This window comes from Halichoerus grypus, chromosome 11 (assembly GCF_964656455.1).
Source record: "Halichoerus grypus chromosome 11, mHalGry1.hap1.1, whole genome shotgun sequence".
NCBI classification, from domain to species: domain Eukaryota; kingdom Metazoa; phylum Chordata; class Mammalia; order Carnivora; family Phocidae; genus Halichoerus; species Halichoerus grypus.
Window position 1 is genome coordinate 52,716,711 of NC_135722.1, and position 24,777 is coordinate 52,741,487.

The window sequence follows — 24,777 nt, forward strand, 5'->3', positions numbered from 1 at the left end:
GTGACTCAGGTCACCCTTAAGCATCCAACTCATGATTTCAGCTTGGGTTGTGAGCTTATGGGTGGTGAGACGGAACCCCAAGTTGGTTCCATGCTCAGTGGTGAGTGGGCTTAGGATTCTCTCCCTCTCCCTCTGCCCCTCCCCCTAGTTGCATGCACACTCTCCTTCCTCTCTCTCTCTAAAATAAATAAATAAATCTTTAAAAAAAATCAATGGTAATGATGAGTCAAACACTATACTCTTTATGTTCAAAGTAAGAGATTTGTTCATCGAATGTGACAAAAGTGTTTGAAGATTAATAGGTAATATATTCACGAGTTTCAAAACTCAAATGATACAAAAGGGTAAATGAAAATCTCTCCTATTCCTGTTCTTCAGCCACTCAGTTACCTCCTGTAACAGTTATCTATTACCGTGCAATAAAGTAGCCCAAAACTCAGTGGCTTAAAGCAACAACCACTGTATTTGCTCTCGACTCTGTGGGTCAGTAATTTGGGCTGGACGCAGCTGGGCGGTGCTTCTGCTGGTCTGGCCTGGCCTGGCATGAATCATGCTGCTTCGCTCCAATGGCTGATGGACTGGGGCTACAAGGTCTAAGATGGCCTCACTCACATGTGTGGCTGTTCAGGCTGGCTCTCTGGGGGCCTCTCTTTCCCTGTGATCTCTCATCCTCAAGGAGGCTTCTCTGCCTGGTGGTAAGAAAGGGAAACTGCAAGGCCCCCTGGGCCCAGAGCTCTGACATCACTTCAGTTCCATTCTATTGGTTAAAGCAAGTTACCTGGCCAGACAGATTTGAGAGTGGGAAAAAGCAGGCTCCACCTCTTGATGGGAGGAACAGCAAAGTCAAATTGCAAAAGGCCAGGCACACAAGGATTGGGAGGAATTTGTGGCCATCTTTTTGCAATCTATCACATCTCCCATGGAAATTCTTATATAGCCCTCTAGAAGTATTTTGCATATATTTAAACAAATGCATATATACATATATATGTATATATATGTGTGTGTGTATATATATGTATATATGTTGTGTTTTTTTAAGTAGGCCCATGCCCAGCATGGAGCCCAATGCAGGGTTTGAACTCATGACCCGAAGATCAAGACCTGAGCTGAAACTAAGAGTCGGACGCTTAACCAACTGAGCCACCCAGGTGCCCCAATATATATATGTGTGTGTGTATATATATATGTATATAATATTTATATAAAATTCATATATATGCAAATGTATACATAAATTCATATATATGCAAATGCCTCCACTTCAAGTTAGAAACTAAGAGTGTTTCCTAAATTCTCCCTTTCCCTCAAGATCTATATCCAGTCCATCAGTAAGCTAATAAAACTCCAAAATACACACGAAATCCATCCACTTCTCACCATCTTTTCTTGTGCTTGTGAAGACACCCTTGACTGTTGCTGGCATGATACTCATGCTGCTTCAGATCCTTACACAGGCCACAGGGACCTTTCAGGGGGTCAGGCCCTCCTGCTGGTGTCACTCTGAATCTGATGGGCACACTGAGTTCTTTGCATTCCCTTCTCATGTTCAGTTACTGTTCTCAAAACCATAAATGCACGTACACACACACACATATTAAAGAGAGAGAGAGAGAGCACACATGAGTGAGCGGGGAAAGAGGGGCAGAGGGAAAGAGAGAGAGAATCTTAAGCAGGCTCCACAGTCAGTGTGGAGCCCAACATGGGGCTCGATCTCATGACCCTGAGATCATGACATGAGCCGACATCAAGAGTCAGATGCTTAACCAACTGAGCCACCCAGGAGCCCTGTCAAAACACATAAATCTTCTCTACATGGAGAGATGGAGTACAGAGCTCTAACTCCAGCCATGAGTTGTGGCAGGACAGCGACCCATGTCCTAATGCAAGGGAATTGGGGCCTTGGTGTCTTTTTTTGCAGGCAGAGCTCAGTTAGTACCCACTTCCATCAACTAAGAATGTTGTAATGATGTGACTTCACTGCTTCTGGGAGGTTCCTTGACTGGAAGGTGAATTTTTCTGCTTCCTTCCCAGGAACCAGATCAAGGGGTAAAAAGAGGGGATGTCTTTTTCAAGACACCAGGGTCCAGTGTCACCCTTTGCCTAGAAAACACCAGGACCATGAGTCCTAACCTCTGCACCCTAGCCAACCAGTGTATTGGAAATGTCAATGGCAGGCCCAGATACAGACATGACATGGAAAAATCCAACAAGACTGACCAAGGAAGCTGGTGCAGCTGGGATACACATCACTGAGATCAGCAAAAGGGACAGATGTGGGGACTTCTGGAGTCTTTCAAAAAGGCCTCACTGAGGAGACATGGCCATAGATGAAGAGTCTGAGTGAATATGGGTCCTACCAGGCCTTCTGGACTCTCAGCTGCCTCTCCTTTCTTTTACAACTGCATCCCCAGCACTAATGTAATATCTGATACAAAGAAGCATTTGGTAAAATTTGGTTAAACTAATAAGTAAATCAGTAGTCCTCACTTAATTCCTAGATCAGCCACATTTCTGAGAAGCAGCATACATGCAGGGCTGGATAGCCACATCCACAAAGAACATGAGAGAGTTCTTTGAACCCTTTTTGAAAAATTCAGTCATCCAAGTCTACTTCCGCCTAGCGCAGGTTCAAGGACCCAAGGAGTATTGTGAGGGTTGAGCAATCAGAGGCTTCTACAGGGTGGGTTTGAGGTTTCCTTGATAGCACAATTCCTTAAAAATTTAGTAGACCTTTGGTCTATTTGGTTCTAGTCAGTTCCAATGTGAGTAACCACAGCCAAAGACCTTATCTGGACATGTTTTTCAAGCCTGAAAACTCTGATCTTTTCCTTATTGGCCATTCTCCCAACTGGATGATGGCTCTCTTCAGACCATCTGAAACAACACACTTGGGTGGGAAAGAACCATCCTTCCTTGCCAACAGGCCCACTGCTTTTCTGAAGAGGGCACTTGTCTTAACTCCTCCTACGACTGTCACTTTGCAGTTAACCCTCTTAAGTGCTTCGGTGCAGAAGCAATTGGCTCCTGCAAAAACTCTACAAGACTCAAAATTAAAGGAGTCTTGGTCAACCCAGATTATAGGTAATAGCAAAGCGTTCCTCCCTTAGTAAAGCTCTACAGGGTAGCTAGCTCCAATTTGAGTTTCTGTATTTCTTTCTCTCTAGTAGGATTTTGCTAAAAGTAGCAAGAAGGAGCCAGAAAACATCAACATACTAAATTTCCCTATCTTTCTACATTGCTATGATGCATTGCTACCTCAAGTAGTCTATGATTTGCCTTTCAAGGTGAGGTAGCTGGTGCCTGAAACTTACCTCCAATGAACCACCTCTTCCAGTATTCACAACCATGTAGTACCCTCCCTTTAAATCTGGGCTTGTCCTTGACTAATTTTAAAACCTTAAGAAGGTCTGGCAGCTTTCACGTTTGCCTAATTGGGATCCAGCTACCACATAAAGAAGCCCAAGCTCAGTCACATGGAGAAAGAGGTCACAGCCTTTCCAGTCATCCCACTCAAATATGCGATGAAATCCTTGGATATTCCATCACCAGCCACCATCTGACTCATCAAAGACCCCTGTGAGACCAGCAGAAGAACCACCCAGTTGGAACCATCACAGTCAACCCAAAGAATCATGAGAGGTAGTAAAATGTTCATTGTTTTAACCCATCAAGTTTGGGGATGGTTTGCCACACATTAATACGCAACTAACACACAATTTTTTGATCAAATGTTTTGCTACCGTATAACAAGAGTCACAAGCTTTCCAGTCTGCAATGCCTGAGTCCTTGCCATCTGCAACCCAACGCACTCATTCATTAAGCACCTCAGTTTTGTCACTTGCAGTGCCCTATTTCTAGATACCAAATACAACATTAATTAGAATTAGGTTTACCACTGACAGAAAAATTAAAGTGGTAGTGGCTTAAACTAAATAAAAATTTATTTCTCTCTCACATAAGTGTAGTCCAGAGATAAGTAATCTAGAGCTGACTTGACCCTCCACCGTTTCAGGGACCCAGGCTCTTTTTCTCTTGTTCCACCATCCTCAACAGATGGCTTTTCTCTCCTGATCCAAGATGGCTGCTTAAGCTTCAGCCATATGGCTGCCTCTCAACTAACAGAAGGTGAAAGGGACAAAGAAAGATATGTTCTCCCTCAAAGGACATTTCCTGAAGTTGCACAGGACACTTCTACCTATATCTCATTTGCCAGAATTAATCACATGGCCACAATAAGCTGGAAGATATGCTGAGAGAGGTGGTCTTAATTCCAAATGGCTATGTGTCCCAATGTAAATCTAGGGTTCTACTAAGGAAGAGAAGAAGAATGTGGGGCACCTGGGTGGCTCAGTCGCTAAGCGTCTGCCTTTGGCTCAGGTCATGATCCCAGGATCCTGGGATCAAGTCCTGCATCGGGCTCCCTACTCCACGGGAAGCCTGCTTCTCCCTCTCCCACTGTGTTCCCTCTCTCGCTGTGTCTCTCTCTGTCAAATAAGTAAAATCTTAAAAAAAAAAAAAAAGAAAAATGTATATTGGGGGTAAACTAGCAGCTTCTGCCACATATTGCTCTGATTACATTGGCTTTCTAGGCAATCCTGTTTTCTGGAGAGCAAGTCTCCTCCCCTGTTCTTATTTTTCATACTTCCTTTGTCAATTCCAGAAGAAGAAGAAAGAGGAGGAGGAGGAGAGAAGGAGAAGAAGGAGGAGGAGGAGGAGGAAGAGAAGAAGGAGAAGGAGGAGGGGGAGGAGGAGGAGGAGAAGAAGAAGAAGAAGAAAAAGAAGAAGAAGAAGAGGAGGAGGAGGAAGAGAAAGAGGAGGAGGAGGAGGACTTAGAGTCAAGGAACACAGCATTAACAATTCAGCATAGTTTAGTAAAATGAAAGTTCCTGTCAGTTTCACCCTGAGATGAAAGAAGATAAAAGCCCAGAAGTGCCTGATGCCCTGGTACATCTAACCCCATGATTTGGTCCATCTTCTGCCCAATAGCAAGCCAGCTAGGAAAAAAAAATCTCAATATTCAGATCAAGATAAGCCAATCTCTTATATCATGAGAAAGATCCAAAATCCATAAAAAGCCAAATCCATACAGAGAAACCAAATCTATAAAAGTACAGGTGGAAAACGCAAAAGCAAATTTAAAACCATATGGGCAACAAAAGGAAGACTCAGGACCTTCATACAGAACTCCACAGCATGTGTGACGAGTCAGATCAAGTCTCTGGAGGAATGTTAGCTAAAGATGAAAGACCTGATAGCTCACCTTGGAGAAAGGAACATGGGTAATAGGTTGGAATCAGGAGGTGGAAACAGTATTTATGACCAGACAAGAGGAGCCAGGAGGATACTGACTGATGTTGAAAAGTCGAGTGTGCATTTAAACATCCAAGATGGAGAGAGACATTAATTCTACATCAACATTGCTGAAGAAGGGAACAGAAAAGCCAACATGACAGATCATCTTAAAAGTCTTCAGGATGAGGGGCGCCTGGGTGGCTCAGTTGGTTGAGCATCCAACTCTTGATCTTGGCTTGGGTCATGATCTCAGGGTCATGGGACTGAGCGTCAGGCTCAGCGGGATGTCCGCTTGAGATTCTCTCCCTCTCCCTCTGCCTCTTCCCTGCTCTCTCTAAAATAAATAAATAAATCTTAAAAAAAAATTCTTCAGGCTGAGCAAACCTCCACTGAAAAAGTGCAGATCAAAATCTTCAGGGGAGAGGAAATGAAGTGACTGAACCTGTCAAGAGAAAGAAATGGAGTCTCTTGAGAAATTATCAGTCCAGGAAGATCATTACTTGGAGCAAGAGAAGGAAAGTCCTAAAGCAAATGACAAGATGAGCATGCAAATGAAGCGCTGAAGACCTTCAGAGTGCAAGTCAAAGACCTTGAAGAAAAGCTGGAAAGCATCATTTATCCTTCTCAAAACTCAATTACTTCCCTTGAACTAAAAGGTCATGATCATTGGACAAGAGCACAGGAGGCTGAAAGAAACCTTTTTATCTCAAGACAAGAGATTGCAAGCATGAGACAAAGAACAGTGGAAGCAATAATTAAACTTGAGCTTCTAGATGATGATCCAGTTGGAGCAGTTTTCAGGGAGCAGTTGCTCTGGGTGTGGGGTGCTGTGTCTTCTGAGATGGGAGGGTCTTGGTGCCCCCTCCTGTCAGACAAATCTGGTGTTTCCAATAGATTCAAATGGGAAGTTCAGGACAAGAAGACATGTACTTCCTCCCTGTATCAGTGAGAGTTCTGCAGAGAAACACAACCAGTAGCCTACCTATGCATACATATATAAAGAGTTATCTCAAGGAATTGGCTTCTATGACTTTGAGTTCTGGCAAGTCTGAAATGTGTAAGGCAGGCATGCAGGCTGAAAACTCTCAGGCAGGGGCTTAAGCTATAATACATAGACTGACTATAAATGCAGTCTTCTTCCTCAGGAAAACCTAGGTGTTTCTCTTAAGGCCCTTCAATTAATTGGATGATCATTGAGGATAATCTCCTTTACTTAAAGTCAACTGATTATAGAGGTTAACCACATCCACAAAACACCTCACAGCAACACCTAGATTAGTGTTTGATTGAATAACTGGGTACTATAGCCTAGCCAGGTTGACACATAAAACTAACCCCTCTGTTCCACAAAGACTGGATGAACCCCCCCCTCCCCCAGGTGGCTTTCCACCAAGAAGTTGTTGTGCTCCTTATCCTCACTCAAGGGCTGGGTTTTTCTCTGGATGCTCCCATCCAAGAAATGGAAGTATGTCACCTTCTGGGCTCATTGAGCCTCCGCATAACCCTTCTACTCAAACTCCTGAAACACGAAGAACCTTACACCATTTCACTTAATTTTTCTTCAAAATTATTTTTGAATTATCTACAATTTTTTTAGTTTAAACAACTTTTTACAACCCAACAATAAAAAACAAATAATCCAATTAAAAGTGGACAAAAGGTTAGAATCAACGTGTCTTCAAAGAAGACGTACAAATGGCTAATAAGCACATGAAAAGATTCTCAACATCCTTGGCCATTAAGGAAATGCACGTGAAAACCACAAGATAACACTTTTCACCTACTTAGGACAGCTATAATAAAAAAGATGGACAATAACAACATTGGTGAGGATGCAGCAAAATTGGAACTCTCACAGGCTGCTGATGGGATTATAAAATGGTGCAGCCATTTTGGAAAATAGTTTGACAGTTCCACAAAATGTTAAACATAGAGTTACCATATGACCCAGCAATATCACACCCAAGAGAAATAAAAACATATATCCACACAAAAATTCTCACAATGTTCTTAGCAGCACTATTTATAATAGCTAAAAAGTGGAAACTACCCAAATGTCCAACAACTGATGGATAAATAAAATATGGTATATCCATACAATGGAATATTATTTGTCAATGGAAGGGAATGAAGAACTGATTCATGCTATAACATGGATGAACCTTGAAAACATCATGTTAAGTGAAAGAAGCCCGTTAACAAAAGGCCACATATTGCATGACTCCATTTATATGAAATGTCCAGAATAAACAAATCCATAGGGACCAGATAGTGGTTGTTGCCAGAAGTTGGGGGGAAAGGGGTTTGAGAGTGACTGCTAAAGGGTATAGAGTTTCTCTTTGGGGGGATGAAAATGTCCTGAAATTTGATAGTGGTAATGGTTGCACAACTCTGAATATATTAGAACACTGAATTGTACACTTTAAAAGACTGAGGCGTGCCTGGGTGGTGCAGTCCATTAAGCATTCGACTCTTGGTTTCGGCTCAGGTCATGATCTCAGGGTCGTGGGATCAAGTCTGGCATTGGCTCCCACTCAGCACGGAGTCTGCTTGAGTTTCTCTCTCCCTCTCCCTCTGCCCCTCCCGCTCATTCTCTTTCAAATAAATAAATAAATATTTAAAAATAAATTAAAATACTGAATCTTATGGTATGTATGTCACTAAGTTATTATTAAAAAACCTTTTACATAACTGGTTTTTACTTTTGCTCAAATTGCACCTTAATATAAATTTTAGAATTTTAAACTGGAGATAGCATGTTATTCTCATTATATTATACTCTAGAAAATATAAGTAGCAAATTTTAATTTGATGAGCCAGTCCACTATTCTCTAAACAATATATTGTATGAGCTGTTCATCCACTAGAGACATTTGAAATAGCAAAATACTTTTTTCCCCTCTGCCAGTGGTTCTATGCACTAGTTACACGAGAAACCTGAGTTACTTGTTAGCTTGTTGGTCTCAATACATTTTAGTTGATTAAACAAACCACCTCTCAAAGCCAAGACTCTGGGAGCTGGGATTCCTGCTACGCTTTCAGAGTCTCTCACCTGTCAACCTACACTCTTTCCAATGGTCTACACAGCTCTGGAAATTAAAAAATAATCTCAGCAGTAATCGTCATGGCTTCAAGGTCTACGAACTCCCAGGAATTATATGCAAAATGTGATATGTGTGTGCATTTTTTCCCTGGGCAGAGTCTATACCTCTTATCAGCTTCTCAAAGAGGGTCATGGACCCATATTTTAGAGACACAAGCCAGATGGGGCTGCATTTAGATTCTGTAATGGGATCTGTGGTTTTAGTTTACCATGTACCATTCCCTTTTTTCTTGACATAGCACCCCCTCTTTGGGAGTTTGGTGGGGGAGTCCTCCCTCTGAATTCCACACTGCTGCTGGAGAATCTTCCCTTTTTCATCTAGTTACTAAATCCAGAGAATGTCATCTAGAACCTGTCTGCACTGTTCCCCCATTCCTCTATGGACACCAAAAGTCCTTCAGAGGGGAGCAGGGAGAGCTGGGGAGAGGGGCAGGATCCAGGTCCAGATTTCCTGAGGCCAGCTCCCTTCCTTCCTTCCATCCTTCCATCCTTCTATCCTTCCACACTTCCTCCTTCTCCTTCCCCTCTTTGCCTCCCTTCTACCTCCCTTCCCTCCCTTCTTCCTTCCTTCCTTCTTTCCTTCCTTTCTTCCTCTCCTTCCTTCTCTTCCTTCCCCTCCTTTCCGTCTTTCTGTCTTCCCTCCCTTCCTCCCTTGCACTGTGAGGCTCAAATTTCAGCCAGAAGGCAAGGGTGGGACATTCCAGGGACAGAAAGGCACAGGGTCAGAAACAGCGTGGTTTGGGAGAGCTGGTTCCTGGGGCTGCAGAGAGACTGTGAGCTCAGCGGCTAACAGGATTGGCCATGGCGAATCCCCCAGCAAGGCACGCACTGCACGAAGAGGCGAAGCGCCAGGGTGACTCAGGGTCAGGATTACAGAAACTCCGAAGCTAGAGGGAAGCTTAAAGAGCCAGGCTGTGCTGCCAGGACTAGGGTGATGGACTGTCAGCCAAGCGGGAGAAGGCAGATTTAGCCCCGCTGCAACCGAGGGAGGAGGACTAGCCCTGCCCCTCCGCTCCGGGAATCTTAAAAGATACGAGGCCAAGACCACGGCTGAGTCACGGATGATTTGTCATCCACTGAACTGAATGACGGGGTCGGTGGTCGAGATAAGTCCGGAAGGTTGGGGAGTGCCGGGAGAGAGAGGACGATTTTCTCTGGAAACTGTTTGCCTCCTCTTTGCCTCCCCCTTCCGGCTCCCACTTGGTAGCATCTTCCTGATCCCCTTATCTCTTAAGGCGCTCAGGGAAATGCAGGAGCCTTCTGGGAAATGCTACCCTGGCCGGCCAGGAACCATGAGTCCTGCAGCCCCGGTAAGGAACAGGTCTCTGGGACAGGAAGAAGGGCCCAAGGCAGGGTGGGTGCTCCTCTCAAATAGGGTTTGTGTCCAAGAGCCCTTCAGGCCCCCGACAGTCCCTGTTCTCTGAATGACATCCTGGGCTGCCCTTAGCTGCAGGAGGGGGGGGGGGGCAGATGGGTTTGAGCTATTCAAGGAAGTGATCCTGGAGGGGCAGACCCAGGTGGTAGATACAGAAACGGTGTTCTTTTTCCAGTCAGGCCTCCTTCAATCATTTTGGACTATGCCCTAAAGAGATCTTTTCACCCCACAAATCAGACCACCTAACTCTTGAAACCCCTACTCCCCAGGCTCCAGCCACTATGTCATAAGAGCCAAGCAAGTCTTGAGCCTGTCATCCAAGGCTTCATGTTACGTCCTTGCAAACCCTGCAGCTTCATCCCCTGCCACTCCCCATGCCCTCCCTCCCCCACCCCCACCCCCCGCACTCTATTTTCCAAACACACTGAAATCCTGGGCACACTTTTGAACTTCCTAATCAGTGCTCATATGATTCTCTTAGCTCTCCCCTGGGAAACTCCTACTCAACCCACAAGAACCCTTTTTAGCTTCCTCCGGCGGCCTTCCTGAACCTCTTAGGCAAAGTGAGACTCTTCTCTCCCATCGTTAAATCATATGCTGCGCTCTAATTGTGTTTACATTTAGTCTCCCCCACCAGACTGGAAGCTGGGGAAGGAAGGAGGAAAGGCCTTGTCGGATGCTCCTTTGTGCCCTCCACTAGCACCCAGTACAGTGCCAGGCACAAACTGAGTATTGAAAAAACATGACAAAACTAGGAGCCTGGCTCCTCCTTGCAACCTTACTTCTTTTAGAGAGTGAGTTAATGATTCTTAGGAAATGAATTTCATAATAAATGAGTGCACAAATGTCTTGGCAAAATAAAACTACAGGTGCAGCTTCTCACCTGTGCTCCCGGTCCGCTCAGGGTTAGCACCCAGGAGAGGCCTTGTAGAGCCCAGCTCTAGGGCTGCAGACTACAAGTCCCAGCAGCCTCGTGGGCGCGCATCTCTCCCCACCCATCCCCTCCCTGGAGGTGGGGCGGGGCCAAAGGGCGGGGCCCAGGGGTAGCCTGGCCCAGGGCGCAGCCTGGGGATTGAAATGCCCCAGGCGTTCTGGGGCACACAAAGCGCAGGCGCAGCAGCTTGGGGAGCCGCCGCAGCAGCAAGTAGCGGCCGTTTCGGCAGCAGCCTCCGCAAGAGGTGTGGACAGGTGGGTGCATGCAGGGGAGGCTGGAGAGGGAGTTTGCAACTGACCCTCTAGTCTGGCCAGTGTTAGGGCTTGGAGAAGGGAGGGAGCCGCAGGAGAAGCAGGGACAAAGTCGGGCCTTCCACTCAGGTGTGCCAGCCATTGCTTCGCAGCAACAGGTGTGAGCGGGTGGGGGAGGGGCAGAGGCACCTGCTCGCAAGTAAGTCGCCCTCAGGAACAGAGGGAACCTGGATTCCAGTCCAAGCTCCTTCACATACATGGACAAGTCATTTGCTGTCCCTCAGTTTGTCCATCTGTAAAATAGGAGGAAAGATTCTACCCATCTAATGGAGTTACAGTGGGGACAAGGTAAGTAGCGTAGGATGTGCAGCGATTTCCGAATTTTGCTGCACATTAGAATCACCTGGGATCTTTAGAGACTACCAGTCCTCGCCTCCCAGCCCCAGACCTGATCTCATTGGTATGGCGTATGACCTGGGGATCGAGAGTTTTTAAAGCTCCTACTGCTGTAATGGTTAGAAACTGAGACTGCTGGGTGTGAAGGCTGCCTCCCCTGCTTACTAATCAGGGGGATCTGCATGAGTGATTAACCTTCTCACCATGCCTGTTTTCTGGTAATAGGATTTTTGTGAGGCTTCACCAAGATAGTAGACGCCAACACCGAGAAGCGTGCCTGGCACAATGCTCAGGCAATCAGAGCTGCTTTTGAACTATCATTTTACATACTTTGTAAATGCTTCAGGAGAGGTGCAAATGGGAGGGAGGCTTTTCTTATCATGAAAGTCCCTCATTCACTGCCATGATTTTAATATTCTGTGCTGCCAGCATTTCGAAATTCCAGGGTTTCCAACACTATAAGTGTTCCTCACCCCAGCCTCTACCGGCCTCATAGACACACTTTCACGGATCTAGAAATGGAAGCCAGGCAGAAGGGACAAGGTCAAGGTTATGGAGCTGAGGTTGGAATCCAGGCTCCCGACCCCCACTCCCACCCTCGCACAATGGGTGGCTGCCCTGTTAACCCCACAAGAACAGTGCTCCCATTATCCTGCTGGAGCAGGGAAGGAGAAGGAGACAAGCAGGCTTGCCCTTGTTTGTTTGCGAACACTCCTGTAAACGTTTCCTCGGTGGCTCCCCCAGGGAGGACCAGCGAGGACAGGGCTGGGGCTTCTCTCTGGGAGCTGCTGATGAGGCCTGTGTGTCCTGTGGCTTCTCTCACAGGTTCCGCCTGACCCCACCCTGGAAAGTCCTTTTGAAGAAATGGCCCTGGTGAAGGGCGGCTGGCTGTGGAGACAGAGTGAGTGACCCTGGGCCAAATCCTTGTCTGTCTGTACCTTGTCCAGGGACAGGGGGGAGGGAAGTGGCTTGTCGGATGTGCCCCAGTGAGCCACTCTCCCAAGAAACAAGACCCTCTTTCCCCCTCTCCTCCTTTGTCCATATTCTTCCTGCTGCTGGGAATGTCCTCCCTGTTCCTGACTGCCTGGTAAAGGTCCCGTTCTGTGAGGAGCCTTCTCTGACTTCTCCCCTAACCCCCGCTCCAGCCTCTGCTGTAGCACCAAGCTGGGTTGGAGCCCCCCACGCTGTTCCCAACGCTTCATACATACCTCCATGATAGCACTGACCCCCTACAACAGAACCGCCTTTACCTATGGGTCTCACCACACCCCATACTGACCCCAGACTGTGAGCTGCTCAAGAGCAGGGGCCAGGTTTGATGCTCTGCAAATCCACAGCACCCTAGCCCAGCGCTGGCCACAGAACAAGGCTTAGAATAAAATGAAAACACCTCTGTGCTTTGGAATCTGTAAAGCCCTAAGAAGCTGCCTTATGTCTTTGCCCTTTGTGTTAAGATTTTCAATTGTAAAATGTCTGAAGGTAGGGCTCAGGCTTTCAGACCCACCTCTGGCCAGAATCGTGATCTGAACAAGAGCTATCTTGGGTTAGGAGCTCCCCAACGACCCATGACCACACTCAGTTCATTCGGTTCAGCAACCACCGAGCCCAGGTCCTGCTGGGTGCCAGGTCCAGTATAGGGAGCTGTGGGCCCCCCAGTCTGGTAGCTACACAAAAGACTGTCACGCAAGTCAGAGATAAGAGGTAAGATGGAGGTTCAGTGTAGGGAGAGGTCTTTGTCCTTGAAGAAACCTGGGGCTTGGCCTTGGAAGCCCCCAAGGAAGGAATCTGGTTATTCATTTACCATTCAGCACACTTATGGGGTCTCTGTTATGTGTTAGACCCAATGGGAGGCACTGGATGAGCAAGACAGAAAGAGGCCCTGCCATTATTTCAGGAGGTAGATAGATAAGAAAGGGGTGGTCACAACACTGGGGGTTGGGGATAAGGGGATTCTGGGAGCCTGTCTAGGGCTCCTGCACCCCCCCGCCCCCCAGCAGGCTCTGCTGCAGCCTGCATAGCAAAGGTGGAATATTGCACAGGCTCCATCCTTCGCCGCTGGAAGCGGAACTGGTTCGCCCTGTGGCTGGATGGGACCCTGGGCTACTACCATGACGAGACGGCGCAGGACGAGGAGGATCGTGTGCTCATCCAGTTCAACATCCGCGACATAAAGATTGGCCAAGAGTGCCACGGTGAGAAGCCATTTTCCCTCTGGTGTTGTGACTATGGCCATGGCCCTCCCACTGCATCAGGCTCTTTGCAGCTTCAGAGGGCTTCCACAGCCATTGCTTCTGGGCCTCTATCAACTCCAGCTCATGTGGGTGTGAATTAAGAAATGAGTTCCTTATTGAGTTCCTACCCTGTGCTGGGCCCGGGTCCTATGCTGGGATCACAGAGGTGAGTCGGACAGTTCCTGCCCTCCAGGTGCCAGGAACGGGATAAAGATGAAAAGAAATAAGGAGGATCAGAGAAGTTCAGTAACTGGCCCAGAGTCACACAGCAAATCTCAGCCAAGACTCAGGCCGCAGTTATAACAGGGTAATTGATAGATGTCTCTAACTAGGGCAATGGGCAATGTGGAAAGGTTGGAAGGCTCTAAAGAGTAAAGCAGAATCCCCAAAGAAATTGTGTGGGATCAGAGGAGGTTGGCAATGGCCAAGAAACAGGACCCGGAGGTCGGTTCCTATTCTTGTTTCTGGTTTACTGGGGGACCTGGGCCTGTGCTTCGTGGAAACCCCATATATGTGTGTTTGCCTTTAGACGTGCAGCCCCCAGAGGGCCGGAGCCGAGATGGCCTGCTGACCGTGAACCTACGGGAGGGCTCCCGCCTGCACTTGTGTGCAGAGACCAAGGATGATGCCATGTGAGTCCTCCAGGAGAGGATAGGGTGGAATCTTGGGGAATGTAACCAGATGCTTCCTCTTCGCTGGGCCTTCTGATTCCCAAAGGGTGGGGGCGGAGTGGACAAAGATTAGTCATCATGGTGGAGGCTGGGCGGAGTGGATTTGAATGGCTGATGGTGACTGGTAGGGTACCCAAGAAAGTCCTCACACAGCATGTGATGGAACTCGGGACTGTTGGGAGAGGAGTGTGCACACCGGCCTCAGGTGTGTGGTCCCTGATCCTACAGAGTCATGTATTTAGCCGGCTCGGAGATGAACCCTCACTTGGGGGTGATACAAAGGAAGAGACAGCTCTGTGACATCCATAAAGGACCCTCCTTCCCACTATGTTCTTTTTTTTTTTTTTTTTAAAGATTTTATTTATTTATTTGAGAGAGAGAGAATGAGAGACAGAGAGCATGAGAGGGAGGAGGTCAGAGGGAGAAGCAGACTCCCTGCTGAGCAGGGAGCCTGATGCGGGACTCGATCCCGGGACTCCGGGATCATGACCTGAGCCGAAGGCAGTCGCTTAACCAACTGAGCCACCCAGGCGCCCCTTCCCACTATGTTCTGAGAAGATGCCTTGGCAGGTGGCCTTCAATCTGAGGCACAGACCCTGACCCGCCTAACAATGGCAGCCCACTATTGTTGCGGGGACACCCAATGTCAGATGCAGATCCACACTGCGAGACTGAGTGTGCCTGCTTCCTCACATTCTTTCCCTTCCTACCCTCTGGCCGAGGTTCAGTCGGCCTTTGCATTGTAGGAGAGTGAAAGAGACGGGGTGTGTGGGAGTGGGGGAAGCTGAGCTCTGGGCAGACAAAGCACAGAGCCGCCTTGTCCACCCCAGCCAGGTGCCATGGCAACCAACAAAGGCCCGATTGTCCGGTGTCCACTGGGCCTTCACGGGCTCTGGGTCAGAGTGTTGGGGGACTGTGTTGGTAGGTTTGGGGTGTGGAGGTGAGCTGCAGCGAGAGAACCAGCCCAGGCATGCCAGAATCTGAAGGCCCCGAGGAGACCACCCAAGCCCAGCTGTCTATCGTCTAGACAGGGAAACTGGAAGAGGGGAAGACTGTGGGCTAAGAGTGAATTAAGAGGCTCTAGCTCAAGTGAGGGCTCTGTCCGTGTGACTGGGGTGGGAGGGGGGCCACCTTTGTCTACCCAAGGGAGTCAAGGGGATCTCCCCCCTTTACAAGAGACTGGGTTGAGGAGGAAAGTAGGGGCCTACATGTAGGGGCCTAATCTCCCCGCTCTCTCCTCATGGTTGGTGGGTTCACTTTGCAGAGCATGGAAGACGGCACTGCTGGAGGCGAGCTCCACCCCGGTGAGCCCCCGTTCGCTCCTCTCCTCCCCACCCCTTCCTGCCATGGAATCATGGGTGACTCAGACTCGGTCTCCGCCTGCAGGAGTTCTTAATTCCCCTAGATGTGAGCGAATAGGTTTGTGTGGACTCCAGTGCGCTGAGTCCTGAGTGGAAAAGGACAGAAGACAGACAATTGGTGCTTGGAGGAAAGAGAGGAGGAAGGAGGTGGCATGTGAGCTGGGGGGAAGGAGCTGCCTTTTATCGAGCACCTATTGTATGCCCGGCGTGTCGCGGGTAGTTCTGGCGGCTCCTCGCAGCAGTCCTTTGAGGAGGGGATGATTGTCCTTCTCTGCAGATGATAAGATTGAGCTGTATTCATCCACACAACAAATATTTACCGAGTTCCTACTATGTGCCGGGCACCGTGCCAAAGGGCAGGGATCAGAGGTGAACTAAGTCACGAGATGTAGGCCCTGCCCTCCTGGACTCAGCCTAGCGGGCAGCCGGGTGTGAAGCAACTAATCACAGTTCATGATTCTGTTGCGGTCGTGGTAACTGCTCTGACAGAGACGTGCTGGGTGCATTCAATGTGTGACCACCTTGGTGGCCTGATCCCGGTGGGAGTTCAGACAAGGCTAAAGATGAGACCTGAAGGATAAACAGAAATCGACTGGGTGAAAGGGGTAGGGTGGGGTGAAGGGAACAGCTTTCCAGGCAGAGGAACTGCATGAGCAAAGGCCCTGAGAAAGGTTATGACTTTAGCAAGTTCGAGAACAGAATGAAGGCTGGGGCAGCTAGAGCTTAGGGAGGGAGAACAGGGGAGAAGGAGGGTTGGTAGGGCCAGGCATTTTGGGCTGTGTTACTGACATTGGTTTCTGCTAAGAATACCAGGAGGTCATTGAAAGCTTTGAAGCAGCGGGAGGAGATGAACAGATCAGATCAGATTTGTATTTTTTTAAAAAGATAGTCTGGCTGGTAGGTCGGGAATAGACAACAGGGAGTTAAGAGTAGATGCCAGGAGACCAGTTAGAAGGCTGGGACAGAGTCCTGGTGACTGGCTGGAGGACTGGACTGAGCTGATAAGGATAAGACATATTTAGGAGGTAGAGTCAATGGAGCTTAGTGATTGATGAAAGTGTGGGTTTGAGGAGCTGCCCAAAGCCTGCAGCTCAAGGGTGGCCCAGCTTCGCTCCTCTGCCTGACTCCACATGCTGTGCTTGCTCCTTCTGTCTGTGGCACGGTGGAGCCCAATCTCATCTAGAGAGAAAGTCTGCTGGGAAGCAGCAGAAGACCACATTTGCATTTAGAACCCTTCTTGGGCATGCACCTGCTGAGGGTTGGGCATCATGCTCGTACCTGCCATTGCTTATATCATTTAATCTTCCCATAGCCTTGGTAGGGTTGGTACTTTTAGTCCCATTTTACAGATAGGGAAGCTGACGTTCAGAGAGGAAGTGACTTATCCAAATCCTCATAGTCTTAAGTCAGTGGAAGAACCTGTACTGGAACCAAGGCCAGTGAGATTGGGAGGGAAGGGCATTATCTGCAGAAAGAACTGCATGAGCAGAAGGTGGAGAAGTGAGATGTGCGTGTGTGTGTGTGTGTGTGTGTGTGTAAGGGCCCGGAGTCTGGCCTGGCGGGATGATAATACATGGAGGGAAAGAAATGGGAGAGACGACCTCTGAGGAGCAATAAAGGGCATTAAGCAGGGAGGACTGTGGCCAGACTTTGGGGAGCAGACTCAGGCTTCCGGGTGGAGGTTGGATTAGACTCTGGGAGTGAGGAGGCTGGGGCAGCAGTCAGCAGCCTTGGCTAACTTGACTCTGAGCTCCAAATCGTCCCCCCGCAGGGCAAATCAGTCCCACCCAAAAGAGGCGGAAGGAGGTGAGGGCTGACCGTTCTGTGCTCTGTGACTCTATGAAGCTACCGTGCCCCTTCTCTGCCTGCGCACCTTCCCGCTACCCTGCTTACCACAGCTCCCTGCTCTGGTGCTCTCTGCACCTCCCACTACCCCCCTTCACACCACCCCTCTGGCCTCAGGCTTGCTCGAGTGGAATGTGTTTGTGCTTCTGTCTCTGTACCAGGGTCTGCCTGGCTCTGAGTGTTCATGCCTGTGTGTGGCTTCTCTCCGTCCTGTGCCTGTGTAGGAGGGACCTGCACTTTGTCCCTCCACGTCCTGCAGATTTATACCCCCTTCTGGATGGAGGCTGTTCCAGGGAACACGGGGCCAGGGACACAGCCGGGGGCAGGTGGGTGGGAGGGCAGATCAGAACTGTTCTGTCTCCCTGGAGACTGGGAGCCTCAGCAGCCTAAAAGAGGCGAAGGTGGGCTAATTCTGGAGAGACACTACTGATCCTTCTCTGTGTGACTTTGGCAAAGTCACTACCCCTCTGAGCCTCCCTCCGTTACCATGGGCTGAGGAGGAGGAGGACAACTTTCTCATGCCCAGCTGGCAGAGGGCTCTGGTAGGGCCTGTCAAAAGCTCTGAGTTTCTCCAGATGTAGAGGGCCTCTGACACCTCCCTCCCTCCCTCCCCCTTCTTGGGTTTCTGTGGCTTGAGCAGGCCCCAACTGGAGCCACCGTCCCTCCCAGGAGCCGCCGAATTTGCCCCAAGGTCAGGTGTGTGACCCGCTCGTGGAGCCCCTGTAAGGTTGAAAGGCGGATCTGGGTAAGTGGGGCTCAGCCCTCCCTGCCTCCGTTCTGGCCTCGAGGCTGTGCCTCCAAAAGGGCCCAGTCACATCCCTTCCCTGCTCACAAACATTCCATGGCTCCCTGTCACCCACAGGACACCACCCACAGCCCCATTTTCAAGGCCCTCAGGATCTGGCCTGGGCCAGTCTCGTCTACCGCATCCCCCTCCTCCCCTGTGCTCCCAGTGCTCTGCTGTTTGCTCTGTTCTCAGCTGCACCAGACCTCTTCCCTCTTCCCAGGCTTTGCACGTGCCATTCTCTCTGTTGCGAAAACTCTTAGTTTCCTTATTCACCTGACAAACTGATGCTTAGCCCCTAAGAGCCACTTCAAAGGCTGCCCCCTCCTCAGGGAGGACTTCCCAGACGTCCACTCACAGCTGTCTTACTAGGCCTGGTCTCTATTCTCCCAGGAGACCTGGGACTTCCTTCAAGGTAACGACCAGGTCTGATCAGCTCTGCCCCTAAGGTGCCTGGCACCGTGCTGGGTATATAGCAGGTGCTCAATGAATGCTCAGTGATAAGGACAGTCTGTTTTGATCCCTTATTCCTGGTGCATGGAGCTAGGGCACAAGTGGGTCTCAGGCAGTATTTGTTCACCAAATGAGCGAATGAGTGAATGACTAAAGGGAGGAAGGAGGAGTGAAAACTCTCTGTTAATGGCATCACTACCATGTATCATAATTTAGCCCATATCTGGCTCCCTTCCCCACCCCAGAATCTCTGGAAAGCAGGAATCGGGGGATGAATCCTCTCTCTGTCCCCAGGGATCAGCAGGGCATGGGGTGGGTGCAGGGGAGGCTTGTCTTAGAGTGCCTGTCCTCTTATAGCCAACTCAGAACTCCTTTTCTGGCACCGTGGTGTTCAATGGGTTCTGCCTTTGAATCACGTCAGGACTTAAAAAAAAAAAAATCCAAACATTCAGAGCCTGCCTCTCTCTGGATGCTCTAATTCTGTAGGTCTGGAGTGTGGCCTTGGAAATCTGTGGTTAAAAAAAAACTTATTCAGGTAATTCTGATGTGCAGAACCACTGAACCCAGAAGTGCCAGGCCCACCTAGGTCCAGTTGCATAGACGTGGCTCAGCTGGATTCTCATTGTGCCTTAGAATGGGCATTTGTAGGAAAGACTGTTCCCATTTGCAGATGTGAAAACTGAGGTTCTGAGAGGTGATATAACTTGACCAGGTCATTTGATTCCTCAGTGGCAGGACTAGGACTTCTATCCCAGCATTCTGAGACCTCCCCCTTGCCCAAATGAGGATATAAGTTTGTTTAAAGTGGAGATGCCTAAAAATGGGATTTAAAAAGCTGTAAGCCAAGTAACAACAGCTTTTCTGAGGGAGGGGATCTATTTGTATGTGACCTCCTGACTGGGTGACCCTGTGCTTGCAAAGGGGCTGGGCTTACAGAGAGGGAGAGGATCAGGAATCAAGCCCTTAGGTTCTATCCATGAGGTCTCTGGAGGATCCCCTGCCCTGTTGCCAGGTGACCCACATGAGTTTACCTCTGGGCCTCCCAGACCGGAGGGTAGCAACAGGTGCCGCAAGGGGTATGAGGTGGTGTTTTCCACTCTCTCTCAGGCCCGACAGGGCCACTGGCTCACTGTGCAGCAGCTGGGCAGGTGCAGGCTCTAGACCTCAAGTTCTCTACAAATAAAAGTGGGGATCTGAGTGCTTGGCTCTCTCTAGGCCCTTCTAGGCATGGAGCTCAGTTCCTGGCCACCCTCACCAGAAAGCCTGATTGGATCACCTTTAGGGGAGAGCACAGTGAGGGAAGTCACTTGAGACTGAGCATTGCTTGTCTGAGCCTCCTGCATTACCCTGGGACTGGTCATTGTCCCTAACTTGAGGTTGGACTTAGAGCTGGGTCACTCACTGGTATTTGACTCACTTGAGATAAATTCAGTCCATTAGGCACCTATCATGTTCCAATGAGGCCTGAATAGACCCCACTTCATGGGGTGGGGGTCTCCAAGTCTGATGGGAGAGATACACACTCACAGGGATATGAACAATGACACTGTAGAGTGATTGGTGCTGTGGTAAGGGGAGTCTAAGGGCCCCAGATGGGACCCCATCAGAACCTGAGGTTCAGGGAGGGTGATACTTGGGTTCAGTCTGAAAGATAAATTAGGTAGTTTGATGAAAAATGGGGAGAAAGGCAACCCCATCAAAGAGAAATGGCATGGAGATTTGAAATCACAGGTGTGCTTGGAGAACTCCCCTTTATAGCCAAACTTCTTTTTTTTTTTAATTTTATTCATTTGAGAGAGGGAGAGCACGAGTGGGGGGTGGGCAGAGGGAGAGAGACGAGCAGACTCCCTGCTGAGTGGGGACCCTGATGTGGGGCTCAATCCCAGGACCCCAAGATCATGACCTGAGCCGAAGTCAGATGCTTAACCGACTGAGCCACCCAGGCGCCCCTACAGCCAAACTTCTTGAAAGAGATGTCATGACATGTTGATTCCATCCTTCACCTCTCAATCATTCTTCAATTCTTCATAGTCTGGATTTTTACCTCAACCACTCCTCTGAAAAATGTTTTTTCAAGGTCACCCACAACTTCCAAGTTGCCAAAACCAATGGCTTATTCTCTTGGCACTGGCCAAAAAGATGGACAGAAGAGCATATTTAGAAGTTAAAATCATGAGACCTGCCTGGTAGCTGATGTGATGTGGAAGACAAGTGTGTGAAGTCAAGGGGTGCCAACCTGATGTCTTGGTTTGAGTGCATGGTGGTGGCATTTAGAGTAAAAGCATTTATAGAAGAGCAAGTTTGGGAGATGGAATGGTGATGACATCACTTTGGGATTGGAGTTTAAGACACCTGGACTTCTAAAGGGAGTTGGACCATTCAGGTGTGACCCAGTTAGAGATATAAAGTGGAGGGGGGCGGCTAAGAAGAAGGGGCCAGGAGAGAAGGGGATCCTGCCCCCTCTCCAGGTCTGCTCCCCCATGGATAAAATGAGAGGCTTGGATTAGGAGCTTCCATTTAATTCAGCATATATTTATTGGTTCTTGCTATTCATTATAACATGTAACAGAAATTAATCAGAGTCCTTGCTTATAAGTAGCTCACATTTGGGGTGCAGGCAGGAAGGGCCAGGAAGAAAGACAGGAACAAAAGGCACAAGCAGAGTCCATAGAGAACTCAGGAAGAAAGGATTCTTTCTGAAACCAGAAGGGCTTCCTGGAGTGGGTGACTTTTCTTTTTTTTTTAAAGATATTATTTATTTATTTGAGAGAGAGAGAGAGATAAGGAGAGAAGGCATAAGTGGGACGGAGAGGGAGAAGCAGGCTCCTGCTGAGCAGGAAGCCCGATGTAGGGCTCGATCCCAGGACCCTGGGATCATGACCTGAGCCGAAGGCAGACGCTTAACCGACTGAGCCACCCAGGCGCCCCTGGAGTGGGTGACTTTTGAGTTAGGCTTTGAGGGGTTGATAAAATTCTAATGGAGAGACTGCATGCCTCCCTCCCAGACAGAGCAATGACCATTCTCTGAGCCCCCGTCCCCAGCTCCATGGTGAGGCGACGATAATGTCTGCAGTAACGACTAGAGGAAGTAACACAATATGGACACTTCCCTCAGGACCTGGTACATGATGGATGCTCGATAATACTTTACTTTCCATCCCTACCCTTCCTTTCCTTTCCTTCCTCCCCAACCTGCTTTTACTTCTGGGCCTGGGGCTTGGCCAGGTGCCCCACCCCATGACTAGGAGAATAGAGAAATCCATTGGATTTCTCCAAATGGGACCGTTGGAGCGGCTAGCAAACACTAGACTGTGTAGGGAAGTTGGGAGCCATGGAGAATTTTTGATCAGGGGAGTGCTAGCTAGGAGGCCAGGGCAGGAAAATGGGATCACTGGGAGCTGGATGTAGGGGCTAAGGTTTTAGAGGACAAGGACCATGGACCATGTGGGGAGGCAGGGCCTTTATCCAGGAGCTTGCTGGTTCCTGGGGAACCATTTCTAAACTTGGGGAAGTGGTTTTGTGGGCCCAGAAGGACAAGCCGGGTGTGTTGGGTAGGAGACCAAACCTGGGCCAGAGAGTTCCCGGGCAGCTAACCCAGTGGAGCTCCCCAGGTGCGTGTCTACAGCCCGTACCAGGACTACTATGAGGTGGTACCCCCCAACGCGCACGAAGCCACATATATCCGCAGCTACTACGGACCGCCCTATGCAGGTAAGTCTCCCGCCTGGGCCGCCCTCTGCCCCTATCCGGCGCCAGGCCCCGCTCTTGTAGTGACCACGGATTTTCCCAGGCGGGACCCTCCACTGAGCCCTCCCCATCCGGAGACTCTTGGACCAGCGGCTCTCCACGCTCTGTAGAGCTGACCTCTCCTTTCAAGGCCGGCCCCTTTTCACTGGCTGTCCTGCAATACCCGTTTCTGAGCTGGTGGCGACCCCTGGTGGCTAAATGCGGGAACGGCCACCTCCTCCCGCCCCAAGGGCTGGCGGTTGGGAACGCCCATCCTCTGGTGTGGCCTGGAGGTTCTTAGAGATCCCGGGAGTTTCCTCGCTGTTGCACCCTAGATCCGCAGCCCCCAGAACGTCCATGGCAGATTCAAGCTTGTAAGCCCCGGGGAGAGCGCGCAAGTCCTTCCCGCATCAAGGCCTCAGTTTCTCCAACTGAGGTGTAGGAGAGTGGGCTCAGCCCCTTGTCCTGGGTTGGGCGTGAGTCTAGGGGAGGAGAGGGACGAAGATCTCTCTGCTCTCAAGTCCCCAGCCCTCACGGCTCTCTCCACAGGCCCCGGCGTGACACACGTGGTAGTGCGGGAGGATCCCTGCTACAGCGCTGGCGCTCCGCTGGCTATGGGCATGCTTGCCGGGGCTGCCACGGGGGCAGCACTGGGCTCGCTCATGTGGTCGCCCTGCTGGTTCTGAGCCCTGGGACTCGGAGCGTGGACCCTGTGCATAGACCAACAGACCCCTGTTCTTACTTGACCCGGCCCTCCGCTATCTAAGCCCTGCCTACTTCGGCTCCTCCTTCTCCATTAGCTGCTTCTGGACTTGGATCATCCATCCCACTCCCCCACTCTCTATACTGGAAGAAGCTATCATCCCAGGCACAAACATAGTCAAAATCCTTATATCTACTACCAGACACCCCAGGATTTTGTTATAGACATATATGGACATGTTTCCCCCAAATATACCAGGACACAGAAAACACAGCTCATGTGACTTCAAGTTCCCATGTGCTGGAGACACAGGAGTCAGGTTCTTTCCTCCAGCTGCTCCAGGGTTGGTGGGAAAAACAGAAGTAAACAAACACTTGACAAGGCAGAGTTATCCGTCCTTTGACACATGAGGGTAAAGAGCAGAAGAAGGTGGGCTAGGAGTAGGGTTGTTGGCAAGAGTGCAGAGCGGTGAATATCATGGCATGTCCAAGGAATTAAGAGTTCATTTAGGCTGGGGTGAGGACTGGGATCAGATCATGATGGCCCTCCAGGCTAAAGAGCTTGCTGGGTAAAGGTGAGATAGGAGCTTTTCGGAAGGAAGTTTCATGAATGTGCCTATAATGAATATATTGCCTGTTTTGTTAATACTGACACATACTCAAATCCAAAACACTCTCTGAAGTTAGCCCCGTCCTTCCCACTACCACCTTCCTGGGTCCCCTGTTCCTTCAGTGCTCAGAAAACATCTGTTCCCCATGTTAGGGTGCCTGGGGCAGCAACTGAGCTGAACCTGGGGTCCCCTTGCTGGGGGACAGATGAACTCTGTTTGAGACCTCCAGCCCTAGGATGGTGCCTCCATCAGGAAATGCATTCCTGGTTCCCAGGAACTTGGACCTCTGGCCATAACTGTGGCTGTCACCATCTCGGGCTTTGTCTCTTCCTTCACTCTGGGGGAGATGGCAGTGTTCACCTCTCGGGCCTGATCCACTGGGAAGCCCCACATGTGCCTCCCTGTCGGGTGGCCCAGCCGTCTCTCCATTTGGCTCCCTTCCAATTTCTTTTCCCATCCTGTCCTAACAGAAATGCTAACGTTCCTACCCAGTAGCCAGAGTAGCCTGCTGAAGTTCCCTTGTAGGCAGGGGCTCCAGTGACCCTGCTGCAGAGACTAATAAAAGATGTGATTGGCTCTAGCCCTGGCTCTGGCTTTTTTGTCCACCCCACCCCCACCCCCGCCCCATGGGCCTTATTTCCCTAGGACATCTCAGTGACTCAGCACCTACTAGTGCCTTCTTTGGTGTAGTGGGAAGAGTGTGTGGATTCTGAGGGCAAGTAGAACTGGTGACAGCATGTAACTGAGCAATTTGGGGGCAACTCACTTAACCTTTCTGGGTCTTGCCTTTCCCACCCATAAGGTGATAGGTTGAAGGTGGCCATCCCTGAGGGCTCAAAGGGAGAGGCTGTATCAGGGTCTCTGTTATCTGATCTGATGGGTGATCCAGGTATGCCCTGTCTACTGAGAGTCTGGTGGTGTAGAGGTCTTTTCCAGTAGGTTCCCATCCTTCTAGAGGTGAATCAATGAGTTAGTCTCATAGAAAGCAGGTGTCTAGGGAAGGAAACACAACCATCTTGCATCAGGCCTTTTGAGGCTG

General features: G+C 49.5%; 1 protein-coding gene across 5 annotated transcripts; it reads left to right on the forward strand.

Annotated features, from left to right (window-relative positions):
- Nucleotides 1–9,588: 9,588 nt before the first annotated feature.
- PLEKHB1 (pleckstrin homology domain containing B1) lies at nucleotides 9,589–23,311 on the forward strand. 5 transcript variants are annotated; one of them, XM_036119495.2, is made up of 8 exons: nucleotides 9,589–9,708; nucleotides 12,180–12,255; nucleotides 13,394–13,546; nucleotides 14,115–14,217; nucleotides 15,521–15,560; nucleotides 18,103–18,207; nucleotides 22,311–22,410; nucleotides 22,975–23,311. In XM_036119495.2, exons 1-8 carry the CDS (start codon nucleotides 9,646–9,648, stop codon nucleotides 23,109–23,111), a joined length of 777 nt encoding a protein of 258 aa, XP_035975388.1. In that variant the 5' UTR covers nucleotides 9,589–9,645; the 3' UTR covers nucleotides 23,112–23,311. The 5 variants fall into 5 exon arrangements, with proteins under 5 accessions (XP_035975388.1, XP_035975389.1, XP_035975390.1 ...); XM_036119497.2 differs by lacking the exon at nucleotides 9,589–9,708 and adding an exon at nucleotides 10,804–10,961; XM_036119499.2 differs by lacking the exon at nucleotides 9,589–9,708 and adding an exon at nucleotides 10,812–10,951.
- Nucleotides 23,312–24,777: the final 1,466 nt, after the last annotated feature.